The 15,289-nt window shown below is 36.2% G+C and overlaps 1 protein-coding gene across 3 annotated transcripts; it reads left to right on the top strand.

Moving 5' to 3' along the window:
* Positions 1-6,214: 6,214 nt before the first annotated feature.
* LOC116214753 (serine/threonine-protein kinase BLUS1) lies at positions 6,215-14,580 on the top strand. 3 transcript variants are annotated; one of them, XR_004158332.1, is made up of 21 exons: positions 6,216-6,576; positions 7,175-7,429; positions 7,539-7,663; positions 7,768-7,812; positions 8,428-8,509; positions 8,586-8,654; positions 8,871-9,107; positions 9,899-9,967; positions 10,087-10,158; positions 10,327-10,637; positions 11,306-11,442; positions 11,547-11,641; positions 11,711-11,746; positions 11,831-11,890; positions 12,297-12,398; positions 12,489-12,537; positions 12,658-12,713; positions 13,214-13,278; positions 13,385-13,436; positions 13,630-13,892; positions 14,193-14,580. XR_004158332.1 is itself a non-coding variant. In XM_031550201.1 (20 exons), the coding sequence occupies exons 1-20, from the start codon at positions 6,403-6,405 to the stop codon at positions 13,696-13,698; spliced, it is 2,160 nt and encodes a 719-aa protein (XP_031406061.1). In that variant the 5' UTR covers positions 6,216-6,402; the 3' UTR covers positions 13,699-14,171. The 3 variants fall into 3 exon arrangements, 2 of the variants coding, with proteins under 2 accessions (XP_031406072.1, XP_031406061.1); XM_031550201.1 differs by lacking the exon at positions 14,193-14,580 and having other exon boundaries at positions 13,630-14,171; XM_031550212.1 differs by lacking the exons at positions 11,711-11,746; positions 14,193-14,580 and having other exon boundaries at positions 6,215-6,576; positions 13,630-14,171.
* The last annotated feature ends 709 nt before the right edge of the window (positions 14,581-15,289 follow it).

The raw sequence follows: 15,289 nt of genomic DNA, 5'->3' as shown, positions 1-15,289 counted from the left end.
TACGCCATATAACCAATTATTTATGAATTTATCATATGTTTTTTTCTGTCAAATATATTTCGTGATTTACATTTTGCTCGAAATCTATCCCGATATTATCTTATCTGTCAATGAAACGTTAGCAGTCTCCAAATCAATTCCATGATCTAAATTTTTTTTTCTAAATCTATCATATGGTTTTAATTATTTCCTTAAAATTATCTCATGATTTTAATTTTTTTTCAAATTTATCCCGGATAAAAGGGGTCGCAGTGACAAAACTGTTAAACGTTGACAAAGATATAACGGCGGGATAGATTTTGAGTAAAATGTAAATCGTGTGATATATCTGATAAAAAAAGTATAGAATAAATTTGATAAAACGCGTAAATCATGGATTATACAAGTAAAAATCCCTAAAATGAAAGAGAGCCACTGAGAGGTTCCATTCAACATTTCAAAACCAGCTAGGGTGGGCTATTGATTAGAGACCACCTCTCTTTATTGCTATCCTTTTTACTCTACTAGTCCCATAAATACGCCGTTGATTCTTTTGGAATCTAGGGAATGATTGGCTCATGGAGAGTTTAATTAGAACCCGCAAGAGACATTCTTCCATAGTTATATATATATTTATGTATATATCTGTCATCAATCGATCCCCTCCCAACTCCGAGTTGTCATTACGAGAGAGAGAGAGGGGGGCCTGCTATACCACGTGATTTGATTTTGGACAACCCTGCCCCATCATGATTCCGAATTAGGAAAACGATAAAGCCATTTGATGATCAAATTGCGGGACGCTTTGTTAAACTGATATATATATATATATATACACACACACAGATATAAATGGTATGGATATATGGACAACTTACCTTAGCAGAAAGAAGAAAACACTGGCAAGGGACAAAATACAAGCCAAAAAATTCCAACGTAATAATCGAAGATGACAAAATAAAAAGATGGGGGAGTCATTATTAGAAAATTATCATGATAGTCTCAATTTAATGCTTCTAATATGAGTTAAATTATATATGGTATAAGCAATTTTGGCCATAGAAAGTGAAATAAAAGGATTTTCAAGTCTTATAAATTAGAAAAGAGAAGATATATATAATAAAGAAGGATGTTTCTGTACAATTTGAGAGATTATTTAGAGCTCTATAGTTTTATTATTATTATTATTGAAAGATAATTATTTAGATCTCTAGTTGTTTTTCGGAACCTCCAAATTATTGCATGAAAAGTTACCTTCCATGTCATAGCGTGTAATTATGATTCAAAAGGAAGAAGATGAGAGAAGTTATTGTGTGATCCTACCTTGTCACATGACGCGAGGAAGCACCAATTAAATGCATGAAACTAAGAATTTAGTGTTAATCACTCGGATAATTATCATAATTATTCTTCATTAAAGTATTTTTATTGATTATTCCTCACTACATCATTTGAAGTAAGATCATCTAAAATTTTCTTACTAGACGAATTAAATTGCCAGACATTTTCTTTCTGTTATTCATAAATTTAATATATCCAAATTAAATTCAAGTTCAAGCCATTTCAGCCCACTAAATAAAGTAATAAAATTCTTTCCAATCTTGGATTTGCTCTATTCGTTAAAATCGAATCCAAGACTTCAATTAAAGAGAAAATATGTCAATCACTTGAACTAACTCACATATTGATTGATGTTCTTACTTAGTATACGCATTTAGGTGCAACTGGCACTTGGATTCTTTTTTTTTCCCCTCGAAGCAACTTGTACTTAGATAAATTAGAAGCATTATTGGGGTAGGCAAAAATCTATGATCATGACCTAAAGATTGCTTCTATATAGAGCCCCATGAATGGCCTAATTCTACCTTCTCTCCATACATGACTTCTCAAAACATTTATTTATGTATGACATATCCTAATGTTCAAAAGTTCAGTTAATCCTGACTTATTCAATTCAAGTTGAGTCAATGCATTAGGGAACAAAGTTATCTCGGCGTGAAGTTTTTTCATTCACAAGATTTTTCAAAAAATTTACTGGCTTAGAAGATCATTGGGGTCGCAACGGGTTGTAGCACTAGGGTAAAACCTACCCTCCTTATATTAAGATATTTATCATCATGTTGGTGACACTGTGACCGCCTAGCGATAATCGAATGGAGGCGAATTTGAAACATTTATTTATTTATATAAGGTAGGAGCATTGACGGAGATAATGATGTGTGTGTGTGTGTGTATGTATATATATATATATATATATATATATATTATTTTTAGATTCTTTGCTGTCTTTTCCAGCTAGCCCCTTCATTTGCTAAGTCGGGGAGGGCCAATTTCATTTTGAGACGGAGACATTCCAGGTGGGAAAAGAAGGATAATATCTACACCACTGTTTACATCGTTAAGTACTATATATGCCAGAAAAAAGGAGTTTGATGCAATAATATCATCTCTAATTAGAGATTAAAAAGTGTCGGATTTGAATTTGATTCTCACTTGTGGGATTTTCATGTTCTTTTCTTTTCCTTTCCTAATCTATCCCCTGAAGCCTCATTTGTTACCAAGAAAAAAAAATTACTGTATATGTTCAGCAAGTTGCTTCTAAAAGCACATCAACTAGGTGATGCGGACTCGTGTATTATACATTAGGAATGGCACAGTTTGCTTCTCTATATGGAGTCTTGGTTTTAGACTTTTTAGGCGATTGTAAGAACCAATCAATGTAAATAGGAAAGATGTGATACATATAAAGTGCTTGATCTACTTATTAGAAGAAACTTACTGATACACAAGCCCTTGTCGAATTGCCAAACTATATGAAATGAGTTGGAAAATTGTTTTGAGTATCTTATTTTAAAGCGTAGATATTTTTTCTCCGATTATAAAGAATGCTCATGAATATGAGAAGGTATATTATGTGCAACGAATATACCACATGGCATTGTAATATTTCTAAAATTCTATTTTTATTAATAATAGATTTTTTGTGATATTTCTAAAATTCAATAAATATTGAAGAATTCTTATTAACTTGTAATATTATTACATGGTATACCCCATTACATGTAAGATTTCCCATGAATCTAATACAAGAATTTTAAAAGCTAATAAAGAATATGGGAATTTTATCGGCGGGAAATGAGCTCAAAACTTCTTCATTTTCAGGTAATCACTACTCTACGCTCTCCTTTTCACCACTAAGCTCTCTTTCTTGGTTTGAGACGTTTATTAATTTCTTTTCTTGGCAAGATTCTTATTAGTGTCAATGATTTGGTTGCCTACATACTTCTATATATATATATATATATATATATATAACTCTCAAAAGCATATGCCAAAAGTTAGCACGCTTGTGCTTCTTTGATGTCTTTGCGTAGCTGAAAATCAGTTACAAACTCGATGGATTACCTACACTATACATGCTCTTGTTATTTATAGAAAGTGAAAATATTTTACTTTAGCCGGTAAAGGGATTACATGTCTGACTCTCTTGTAAAAGTCTAGCTAGAGGCTAATAAATGTCGGTTCAAGCGGTTCGACGCTTATTTCCTTTAAGTAAGATCTCGAGTTTGAATATAAATGAAAAAAGTTCTTAATTATGAGAGTTTTTTACCACTTAATGAGACCATCCGATTCGAATTAAATTAGTTAGGGGGCAATTCATGATACACACCGATAAAAATTTAGCTAAGAACAGTAGGCGACTTTGAGCAACTTTATCCAACATGCATGCACATTGAACCCTTGAAAAAGGGCAGCTAGCAATAGTGGGAGAAGAGTTATGAATATATAAATACCATGAGGTCAACCGCTGTGGTTTGATTGGGTTGTTTAGTGCCTCACTTTCCTTTTGATAGGGGCTTCGAATTCAAGTTGTAAATATAGATAGAAAAAATTCACATATGAAAAGCTTCATAATTTACCGCTCTATAGATCTATTTAGTTTGACCCTACATCAGTGGAGACATATCGAATTTCCAAACACTAACTAACAAGTGCACACTTAAAAAAAAAAAAAAGGAAAAAGACCATCGGGTCGTATATATAAAATAATTATTCCAAAGATCTTCCACTACATCATGCCACAAAGTGCTCTTTGACAGCACAAAATGGACAGGTCTATCTGCCTAAAGTTTGTGATAAAAGTGCATGTCCTTTCTGACGAAGATATCCTCATTTCACTATACTACATTAATTTAACTACTTGAAAGAATATATCATCAAACATCTCGTTTAAATTTGTCCAAAAAAAACGAAATTTATGAATTTGTTGGCTTGCAATATTATTTTGACAGCCAGATAGCGTCGGGGACAGTCTTTCACCACAGGGATCGAAATGCTGCAAACTAGACGCAAAATCTCTAGTAAGATTGAGGGATCTAAATGACAGTTTACTTAAAAAGGAAAAGGGGAAAAAAAAAAGGGACAGGGATGACACAGAGAGAGGGATTAGAAATGTGGCTTAAAAACATTGAAAAATGGTTCGGTTCAAGTGTGTTGAACCGTTAAGGACTCCGAAATCATTGATTCCACTCGGAAAGCATATCTTATTTCTCGAGATCCAATAGTTTTAAAGGGACATCGAATGGTTCAACACTTGAACTCTAAAATTTCCTAAGAAAAATGATTCTAAACTTTTTTATCTGACTGCCAATTATGGATCGTAAATTCATAATTTCCTCTACGAAACGGGGGTGCTCATAGAAGGTTGATCAGCAAGTAAGACTATATTAATGCATAATTTCGTGTTTTTAATTTACACAAGTTTTCTTATTCACAATTAAGTTGGTAGTAATACTCGATGGTAGTACATCTAAGCAAGAAACAATTAATCGTTCAAAAGGATTGCCCTCGTGCAAGACTGGACTTTCATTGGGCCAGATTTATCAATGGGCTTTAACCATAAAGATATACCATTGGGCCTGACCATTCCTTCATTGTCAGTATTGGGCCGGTTTCACCGATGCACAGCTAAGAATTTCAGGCCCAGAGTGGCACTTCCGTTCTTCCTCACGCAAGACGAGACATCGAAATCGGATCGATTCCGGCTGTACCCTGTCACGTCGCAAGTCTGTGACTGATGTTTGTGAGGTTTTTGTCCCTCTCCCATCTGGAAAAATAGTTTGGTGATCGCTAGACAACGAAAGTGAGAGATGCGATATCGATCAATCGCGACAACGAGAAGGGGTGTGGAGGTGAGAACATGATTAGAGGGGTCCAAAAGTATAGAGCAAAGACAGAGAGCAAATCACATGCTTCAACAGTCGAGGGGTCTAATCATGCTATTGCATTGATAAGGCAAACCAACCTAGAGTTCCATAAACAATGTCAAGTGTTCCTTAATACTTATTGGATGTATATATCCGCACTACATTGGTCTTCATACGGTCGATATCTGTACTTCTTTTAATCAGCATAGTCCGTGAAAGTGGTGCATAACCTCACACGTCGATTCCGACATCACGTGTTGATTCAGGATCCACCTGCGCGATTAGTAAGTTCCGTCTATAATAGACAAATGAGATTGATAGGCGGTCAACTTTTTTTTGACGGTTGGATACTTATTATTAGAAGCTTTGAAGATATAGTCCACTAAAATCTGCTGACTGGTTAAACACTTGTTTCAAGTTCCAAGTTATGAATATACCTAAAAAAATCTCATTTGCCGGAATAGATGACGATTACTATGACTATTCCTTTGGAAAATTTACCAAAGCTGAAAATGATTTATTTGATATTATGAATTATGGATTACTCGTCATGTCATGACTTGGCTGATCGACTGCATAAGATTATTAAGAATTTAAGCATATTCTCTTTGCAAGAACTTGAGGTTAATATGTAGGGTTATTCTAAAAGCTTAACTTTATTTTTCATGAAATTCTTTGACGAACATGACTTCATGTTCTGAAAAATTAATCTTATTATATGACAATTTAATTTACCGTTTTACGGTTATTATTCAATACTCTGTCCAATTTTAATATCTTATCTTATCTTATTTTTTCGTTATTTCAGAAAATTTTTATCTGAGTGATTCAAAACCTACCAAAGATTAATCGCATCTCAGGCTAACTAAACCGATTCTTACAATGTCCCAAGAACCGTTGGCGACTGCGGGGCCCGTCCGCCACCGTACAATGCCTCATCCACGTGTCAAGATCCCAAACACAGACAACATCGGACACGTCAGCACCCTCACCTGCCTCTCCTCTCTCTCTCTTCCTCACCGAGCCAAACAGGCTTCTCTCTCTCTCGCCCTTTCTGTATCGCTTCCAATGGCAGTCAACGGATCCATTTCACTAACCCCAAAATAACTCCATCCCCCCACCCGACTCCCGCAGTCTTATCGCAGTCTCCGCTGCTTCGTCCCCTCCAGCTGCTCGCCCTGATCGGCGGACTCCGGGTTTGCTGCTTAGGGTTGTTATGGGAAGGATGGGAGGCAGTACGAAGACTTACTCCGCAAATCCCGGCGATTACAAGCTCCTGGAGGAGGTCGGGTATGGCGCCAGCGCCACCGTGTACAGAGCGATTTATATCCCTTTCAATGAAGTTGTTGCCGTCAAGTGCTTGGATCTCGATCGCTGCAACAGCCATCTGGTGAGTGCCCCACATGGTTTTCTGCTATGGTTTGATGTTCTGGAGCTGCTTTCAAGTAGGGCTGAGCTTTCTTTGTTTGGGGCTGGTGGGGTTTAGCTAGCTTGAGAATCTACCTTTGAGTGGTTGCAGGCTTTAATTTAGATGTTTCTTGTCCGTACAGCTATGGTCCGGTTATTTCGGGTTTGATTTCTTTTCATGAATTCACACATCTGTAGTTTGACTCGTGAGGACTGAGCTTGTGTTGTCCAGCTAAAATCGGGTACTTATAAATTTATGGGATTTTAGATTTTATATCGGATAGTGGGAGATGTTCTTGGAGTTTGGAGGGTGAACTCTTAAACAATGTCTCCGGCAGACGATTTTCTTTGCCTTTTCGGTGTTTGGTGATTCAATTTTAGAAGGATGCCAACTCTTCCTTCAAATTAAGTAAAACTATTGTTGTCCTGAATTTCCATTTCTTATTATGGTGTCTTTGAAATTTTTATACTTGATGAGGATATAAAGAAAAGGGGATCTTTTCTATGCATAAATAAATAGTTTTCATAAAATTCCGTTCATGCAGTAATTGTTTTTTGGTATTTGTCCCAATATATTGCAGGATGATATTCGTAGGGAGGCTCAAACAATGTCTCTAATAGATCATCCAAATGTTATAAGGGCATACTGCTCATTTGTGGTTGATCACAATTTATGGGTCATCATGCCATTTATGGCAGAGGGTTCTTGTTTACACCTTATGAAGATTGCGTACCCTGATGGGTTTGAGGAGCCTGCAATTTGTTCAATTCTTAAAGAAACTCTGAAGGCTCTAGAATATCTTCACCGGCAAGGGCATATTCATCGAGATGTCAAGGTTAGTTGTATATAAATTGAATATCGTTGAAGATGTTGGTAAGCTTCAATATATATCTTAAATCTCAGTGTACAAAAGTGACTTAGAGGTTTAACTTCTGAATTTGCAGGCTGGAAACATACTGCTTGATAGTAATGGGGTGGTAAAGCTGGCTGATTTTGGTGTTTCAGCCTGCATGTTTGATACGGGAGACCGCCAACGGTCTAGAAATACCTTTGTTGGTACTCCCTGCTGGTAGGCTATTCTTTTACTAGGCCTAAGTTTGTAAATTGTTCTGGACATGTTTTATCCCTTGTAATGTGCTTTTATAATTTATTATTTCTATGTACACATTGAAGGATGGCACCAGAGGTTTTGCAGCCTGGAAGTGGATATAATTCCAAGTGAGTTCTTTTTTAAGGGAAAAAAGAGATTTTTATTATTGTTTAGGCATAAGTATTATTTTCAGCAGGATGCAGTTTGTAGAATGATATATTTCTTCCTTGATGAGTAAAATTTTCTTCTTTTTTTATATGAAGTTTATTACACGTGCTTGTTGACTTTTTATGAGCTTGGCCTAATGTCTTGGCCTTTTAGGTGTTATTTTGTCCCTTCAGCCAAACATTTATTTCCCACCAAAACTGCCATCCTGTGCATAGAGTATGTAAAGTTTTTGTGGTACCCCAGGATGACACCTTTTGTGATCAATGAATGATGCTTTAGTGAAGTTAGATTTTATTGTCTACTCCACTTGGTTTTTCGTGACATGCGTCTTATGATGGTTGGGTATCATGTGGCAGTAATAAACTGGTGACAAACATGCTTTTGTTAGATTTTTGGTTGATTACTTTGAATGGTCCTTTTCTAAACTTAATTTTTTTTTATACTATTAATTTTAAGTATTTCAGCTGCCAACCTCATTTGGTCCAAAATTGCCAAGGGTCCCTTAATTGTAGAATTTAATTGGCTAGATTCGCCTTGCCTCTTATTTGATTACTTATTGCATTATGCCACTGCAGAGCTGATATTTGGTCGTTTGGTATTACGGCGCTGGAATTAGCACATGGTCATGCACCCTTTTCTAAATACCCCCCTATGAAGGTATGTGTGGCTGTGCATTTATATGAATGAAGAGTGTGGAGCGGTTTCTAACATGTGAATGTTTTGCTGCTTATAGGTTCTCCTGATGACCATACAAAATGCACCTCCTGGACTTGATTATGATCGAGACAAAAAGTTCTCAAAGGTATCGGTACTTCTTTCTGGCTGCTGCAGTTAAGGCACTGCAGCCTGCAATTTCTCTGGTTCCCTTATAGTTTAGAGTTCCTGTAATTAGAGTTCCTGTAATTTTACTCCATCTTGTATCCCATATCATCAAAGCTAGAAAATAATTGATGTTGCGATTGTATGTTTGATTGCGTTGAAGAAATATTCTAATTGGAGGTTTTCCAGTTGTCATCAGCTTTTCAAAGAAATGATAGCCATGTGCCTTGTGAAAGATCAGGCGAAGAGGCCAACTGTTGAGAAGTTGTTAAAACACTCCTTTTTCAAGAATGCGAAACCTCCAGAGCTTTCTGTGAAGAAATTATTTACCGACCTACCACCACTCTGGCAACGTGTGAAAGCCATCCAGCTTAAGGATGCTGCGCAGTTGGCCCTAAAGAAAATGCCATCTGCAGAGGAGGAAGCATTATCCCAGGTTGGAGCTTTACATGATTTTTATTCTTTTCTTGAAAAACTGTAGTCCCTTTACACCTTGAGTGTCAACATTTTTTGTCTTCCACAGTTTAAATTTATAGTCCTTTTACATTCTAGAAATCTAGATTGGTAGTTTCATTGAGAAAACAAAAAATTGATATTCTGAGAACCTTCCAATACATGAGCAAATCTGTTGCTTTTTATAGCTTCTGATCCCTGTTGCATCCCTGCAATGGATCTTTATGCATGCACATGAAGCTTATATTTGCCGATATCTTTGCTTGCAATCATAGGTTACCAGTTACCAACCTTGATGTAACATACTGCCCACTGATTCATCTTTTTTAGATAAATAAATAGGTGATGCACATCTATTGTCACTATACTATGATGCTGCTGGCCCAGGGTCCAAGAGATACTGTAATCTTTGCTGGTGAGGATTTTGAAAGATCAATAAGAAAAGAATAATCTTTTTGTAGGACATGACTTAGGCTTCCAACTGTAAATTTCTGATTTTAAACCAACTATGTGGTATGAGGTTATAACCAATTTTTCTTTATGTACTGAAAACATTTCCAGCACACTTCCTGTAGTATATCCTTTATCAGATTAAATAAGTCAGGTGTTGAATTGCTTGGCTAATTTATGAGTACCTATTATTTTTATTGAAATGTTAAAACAGTGATCAATAACATTATGCTGCAAGGTACTAGCCTCAAATTCTGAACATTTGTAACTCTACAATTCTAAGCGTAAATTTGACTGCTGTGCTCTTTGTACTACCTCTTTCAGAGTGAGTACCAGAGGGGAGTCAGTGCCTGGAATTTCGATATTGAGGATCTAAAAGCCCAAGCATTACTGGTATGCTTTGTTTCCTGTGACCCTCCACCTCTCTCCTGCTGTTAATAATTAGTCTTTTGATAGGATGTCTTAAATTGAATTCATTTGCTTCTTTCTTGCTTTGACCTCAAATTGGTTAGCTAAGAGATGATGATGATATTCAAGAGGGAAAGGAAGAAGATGAGTCCAACAAGGCATCTATCAGCAATAAGGTCATCGGATTCTCTATTCCTTCTATATTTATCCTAGAGAAATGTTTAATGCTGTAATGATGAAGCTAGGTATTGCCAGATTTTGTTTCTTGAAATTCTTGTCCTTAGCTTACATCTTGAAAACATCCCAAGTAAATTAGTTGATAAGTTATGTATCTAATTAAGCAGGATGCAGATCAATCAAGCACAGGTGATGATGACATACGTCCAGCTGAAAGCCAAGGCAATATAAGTGTAGATGAATTTCCTTCTTCTGGGAGCTCAAATAGGAAAGGAAAAATTCCAGAAAGTGAAATGGTGGAGTTCAGTGGCCAAGAAAAACTTAGTCGGAAAAAGAATGGTATAAGCAATGATATTGTGCCACCAGTACTAGAAAAAGACAGGCAACCCAAATTTAAACCTCAAACAACAAGTCGTCGCCAAAGTCAGAGTGGCCCACTCACGCCAAATGCTGTGCTCGGTCATTCACCATCTGAAAGGTAGTGAGCCTCTGATAGTTCCCACATACATTTATTAATATTATTTTACTAGGTGGCTGTATAAAGATGCAGAGCAATGCAATGATCTTATTATCATGTGCTTATTACCCTTATATGCATTATCTTGGTCTAAGATTTATGATAAGTATCTTTTATAATGAATCATCTAGATAAAGTTGCCTAGTGGCCATTTCTAGATATTATGCAGAGCTTGATTATGCTTTCAAGCATTTTGCTTGAGAGGATGGCGCCATCCTGTTCATGTTTTTAAAGGCTTTGTCATGGTCACCTTTAAGTCTCTATGGGCTGGCTCTGAGATTGTCCCTGATCTTTTACATTCCTTTTGGTTTTGGGTTGCCTATGGACCATGAGATATCAACTATCATTCCAAAACTGATTTTTGGTATGTTGAATATAAACCAAATGCCGATATAATTTTCCCCAGTTAAAAATTTACCCGATGAATGCCTGATAGCAATTTGTTTTTATTTAGACTTGCAGTTGTAACTTTAGAGCTATCACTTATAATTGTTTTTCTGTTCATGGGCACTCTCCAGAAGTATGAGTGGAAGTAAGATAAAAACCTTTTGTGCATTTTCATTTGCAGAATGTCTCCTTTTATTATTAAATATGAAAGATTTTCAACTGCTGTTATTCAATTTTCTCAGGGGGGAGATCGAAAATATGCCAACAAATGAAAAACTAAAATGTGACGCGCGGAGAGCACCAAGCTTTAGTGGTCCTTTGATGCTTCCAAATAGGGCTTCTGCAAATAGTTTATCTGCTCCTATAAAATCTTCTGGAGGTAATTGTGTTATGCTGATATGCCTCTTCAATTTTGCATTGATTGTGACTCACAACAAGCTTATTTTGATATGTCATCTGTGATCTACTTCTCACTTGTAATAGGATTTAGAGATTGCCTGGATGAAAAGTCAAAAACCAACCTGGTTCAGATCAAAGGGCGATTTTCCGTAACATCTGAAAATTTAGATCTTGTAAAGGTATTGCTTTATTGCAACAGTCCACTTACGAATTTTATCACTCTTTCTGATCGACTGTATGTGTCTTAGGATATCCCATTAAATTCAGTTCCACGGCATTCCCAGGTACTTGAGAAGTAATGATTAATTTATATCAACTTTCTATCTAGGAAAGTTTTCTAACTTGTCCATTTGTCCTGTCTTTTGCAGGGATCGCCTTTGAGAAAGTCCGCTAGTGTAGGGGAATGGGTATTCGAACCCAAGCAAATGGTTCGTTGACTCCTGTTCTTTTAGCTTGAACTATAGAAACTAGTCTATGTAACACAAAACTGCACTGTGACCTCAAGTGTTTGAGAATTTAATAAAGAAGTGCCTTTCACCACGAGACAAAGAGCTAAAATAAATGGCCTTATTTCTTAACTTAATCATCTTTAATTGGGTTTCATATACACCTATACTACATTTTTATGCTGTAGACTTGAAGCGTGGCATGTCCAGACTTTGAATACTCAGTCACTACGTCAAAGCAATGTCACACTATTTTGTTCGATTTCCATGTGAATGTGATTTTTTTGGGCTTAGAATATTCATATTTAATGGTTCACCACTGCACTGTTTGATTAGTCTACTTCTCTATCCTATAACAATGATAAAGACTACTTTCTCTCTTTAACAGCCTGCGAACCCCCCTATAAAGGAGTACAGCAATGCCAGTTTGCCTTCATCTGCTATAATGCCTCACCTTCAGAACCTTTTCCAGCAAACATCACTTCAGCAGGTACTTGGAACCTGCAAAGCAGCTTGTAAACGACTTCATTTGGAGCTGAAAGGTTCTCATAATTGCTTGGCATTGTGTTTTCCATGACAGGAACTAATTGCAACTCTGTTGAATAACTTGCAAACGAATGATGCAGATGGTGAGTGAACTTACTTTCTGCCTTCGATGTAAAGTGAACTCATATCATTTTCTTTTCTGCAGTTGGTTTCGTGACAACTATTGAACAAGTTGCTAAAATAATCGATGATTCTCGTTTCAGGCAGTCAAAATGGAAAATTACCGCCTCTGCCTCGCACTTTAGAGAACAATGGAATTGTATGTATATTTTCTCAGTCCCACCCTCTGCCCATTCCTTGTTTCATTACGAAGGACCAGTTTTGTTATGGGCAATCATACATGTTGATGTCACGGCTCTTCTTTGGGGCCAGTTATATATTGTTGATTTCACAGCTCTTTTTTTACCCAAAGAAATTTAATCCCATGTTTCATTTTGATATTCCTGACCTTCATGGATTTTTAGAAACGGTTAATTACTGCATGATTTTTTTTCTTTTTTAATGTTTCCATCAAAGGGAATTTTGCTGTGGTTTCAATCTTCCTTATCTCTTTCTTTCACTAAGGTTGATTCAAATGACTAAATATCACAACTATCCTTTGAGGAGAATACCCGAGGATGTCAAATGAAATTTTATGGGGGTCATATAATGTTGAATTATTTTTTATTGTAAGGGATGTAAGTTAGATCTCAGTTAATGAAGAGGTACTTGTAAAGTGAATAAATATCTATGACACGTAATATGGTGCTCATTCAACAGGCCGACTCAGCAGCTTCTCAGAGGGAGCGGTTACTGCTGATCAAAGTCTCTGAACTTCAAGCAAGGTCGGTCATCAGCATTATGGATCTGCTAGTCGATATGTCGAAACCTTCATAGCAGCAATAAAAATTGTCATTCTACTGATTCCCTCTCACCTTGGTATATTTACAGGATGATGAATTTGACGTATGAATTGAATGCAGAAAAATTGAAATACATGCAGGTCAGTTACTTTAGATTCTACCTCATCAGCTGTTACTTTGATTGTTTCTTGGAAATAAACTCTCATTTCCATTACCTGCTGCTCCCACGTACAATTGTACGTCTCCCTATTGACCTCACCTTATTTCTGGAATCAAATGAAATAAAATTGAATTTTGATGCTCTGCACTAATAAGAACCCGGAAATGTCACAGTTGCAACAACAGCTCAATACACTATCACGCCAGGAGGAAGACGGAGAACCAAGGGAAGGGGACGCTTGAAGAAGCTGATTATTTGTGTTGAGTGGATCCTGAAATTGGCAGCAATAGCGGATTCATCCTGCAGGAAGCACTCCTCTCAACGTTAAATTGTAGAAGGTCATTGGCTGATGAGTTTAGAAGACGAAGAAAAATGGAAGCCGTAGTATTCAGATTGTCAATATCACTTCTGCAACTACTCGGTTCTCGACCTGCAGGTATGAATAATATAAGCCACAGATCACATGTATATGCGGATATAAAAGCACCATTTATCTTATTCGATGAGCAAATGGAGCGCGTCTGCAGCATTTTTTTTTTCTTTTCCTCTTCATAGTAGCATTGCGAATGAAGCGCCAAATCTTGGCGTAATTATGTATTTTGTATAAATTATGTCTTTTCTTTTTGTGCTTCGCAATTCCTTAGATGTTTCTTCCAGATGCAATGTAAGAGTACATTTTATATTTGGGTGTAGAATGTAAAATGTTGTTCCTGCATCTTCCTTTTGATTCGTGCAGATCGTGACGTATTCCCTGTTCGGGTTTACTGAACATCTAAGCAAATCGCAAGAATCATTGCTGGTCGGGTCTTCTGGATAACATACGGGATAATCTGAGCTGTCTGTCTTTGATCGAAAAATGAAGGTTGAAGGCCGAGAATAGCAACGACTTCTGCGTCCAATGCCACCATGGAGGCACAGATCGATATGTGATTTTCAAATTAGTAAATCACGGCAATCCGTATGGATGCATTTATGGCTACAGACTATTCGAATTGCGTTTAGATTATAAACTAATAATAGAGAAAATCAAACTCTGTGTGAGGGAATACAATTACTTTTGATGTAATTACACTTTAGACCTTTCTGAAGTAAGTCTTACACGAAAGAAAAACTTGCCATAGGAAGGACTATATCGACTTCCAAATGAAGATTACCTTTTATTATTATTAAGTATAAGATTCAAAAAGTTTTAATAATGTATTATGTTGGTCTAAAAATTGTTTTTTGTTACTTGATGGTATAAAATGTTTTAAAGTTGTAACATGATAATACAAACCGTTATCTCACCATTGACGCCGTCAAACGAAGCTGACGTGGCCCAAACGTGGCCAACACGTGGCTCTGATATGTTTTTAGGAGTTGGTGGAACATTACATGATGGTTCAAACTCTTTTGAAGTTGTCACTTAATGGTCCAAAATATTTTACAAATGTAACATAATGGTATAAAATGTTTCTTTAATTAACTTAAAGGTCCATCCATGTTAATGGCGAGATGACGACATCAATGGCAAGATAACGGTTTGTACTATCATGTTACAACTTTGAAACATTTTGTACCATCAAGTAGCAAAAAAAAAAATTTTGAACCAACCTAATACATTATTAAAACTTTTTGGACCACCAGTATAATTTACCCTATTATTAATGAATAAATGAAGATTACTCTTTTTTGTAAATACAAATAGTGTGTTTGGTTTTAGAGTTGAGTTGAGTTAAGTTCTGATTTTAATTGGGTTGTAATGATTGTATTATTGAATTATGAAAAAAAAATGTGAAAAAGTAATGAATAGCTGAAAGAATTTAGTATTAAAAATTGAATTGAGTATAATAG

This window comes from Punica granatum, chromosome 1 (assembly GCF_007655135.1).
Source record: "Punica granatum isolate Tunisia-2019 chromosome 1, ASM765513v2, whole genome shotgun sequence".
In the NCBI taxonomy this organism is placed as follows: domain Eukaryota; kingdom Viridiplantae; phylum Streptophyta; class Magnoliopsida; order Myrtales; family Lythraceae; genus Punica; species Punica granatum.
This window is presented reverse-complemented; position numbering and strand designations above follow the sequence as displayed.

Excerpts from the sequence above, each read along its gene's own strand:
- LOC116214753 (XM_031550201.1), top strand. The coding sequence starts at position 6,403 with ATGGGAAGGATGGGAGGCAGTACGAAGACTTACTCCGCAAATCCCGGC. Across the intron at positions 7,664-7,767 it reads TTTGTTGGTACTCCCTGCTG|GATGGCACCAGAGGTTTTGC; the intron begins GTAGGCTATTCT and ends TACACATTGAAG. Across the intron at positions 8,510-8,585 it reads CTAAATACCCCCCTATGAAG|GTTCTCCTGATGACCATACA; the intron begins GTATGTGTGGCT and ends TGCTGCTTATAG.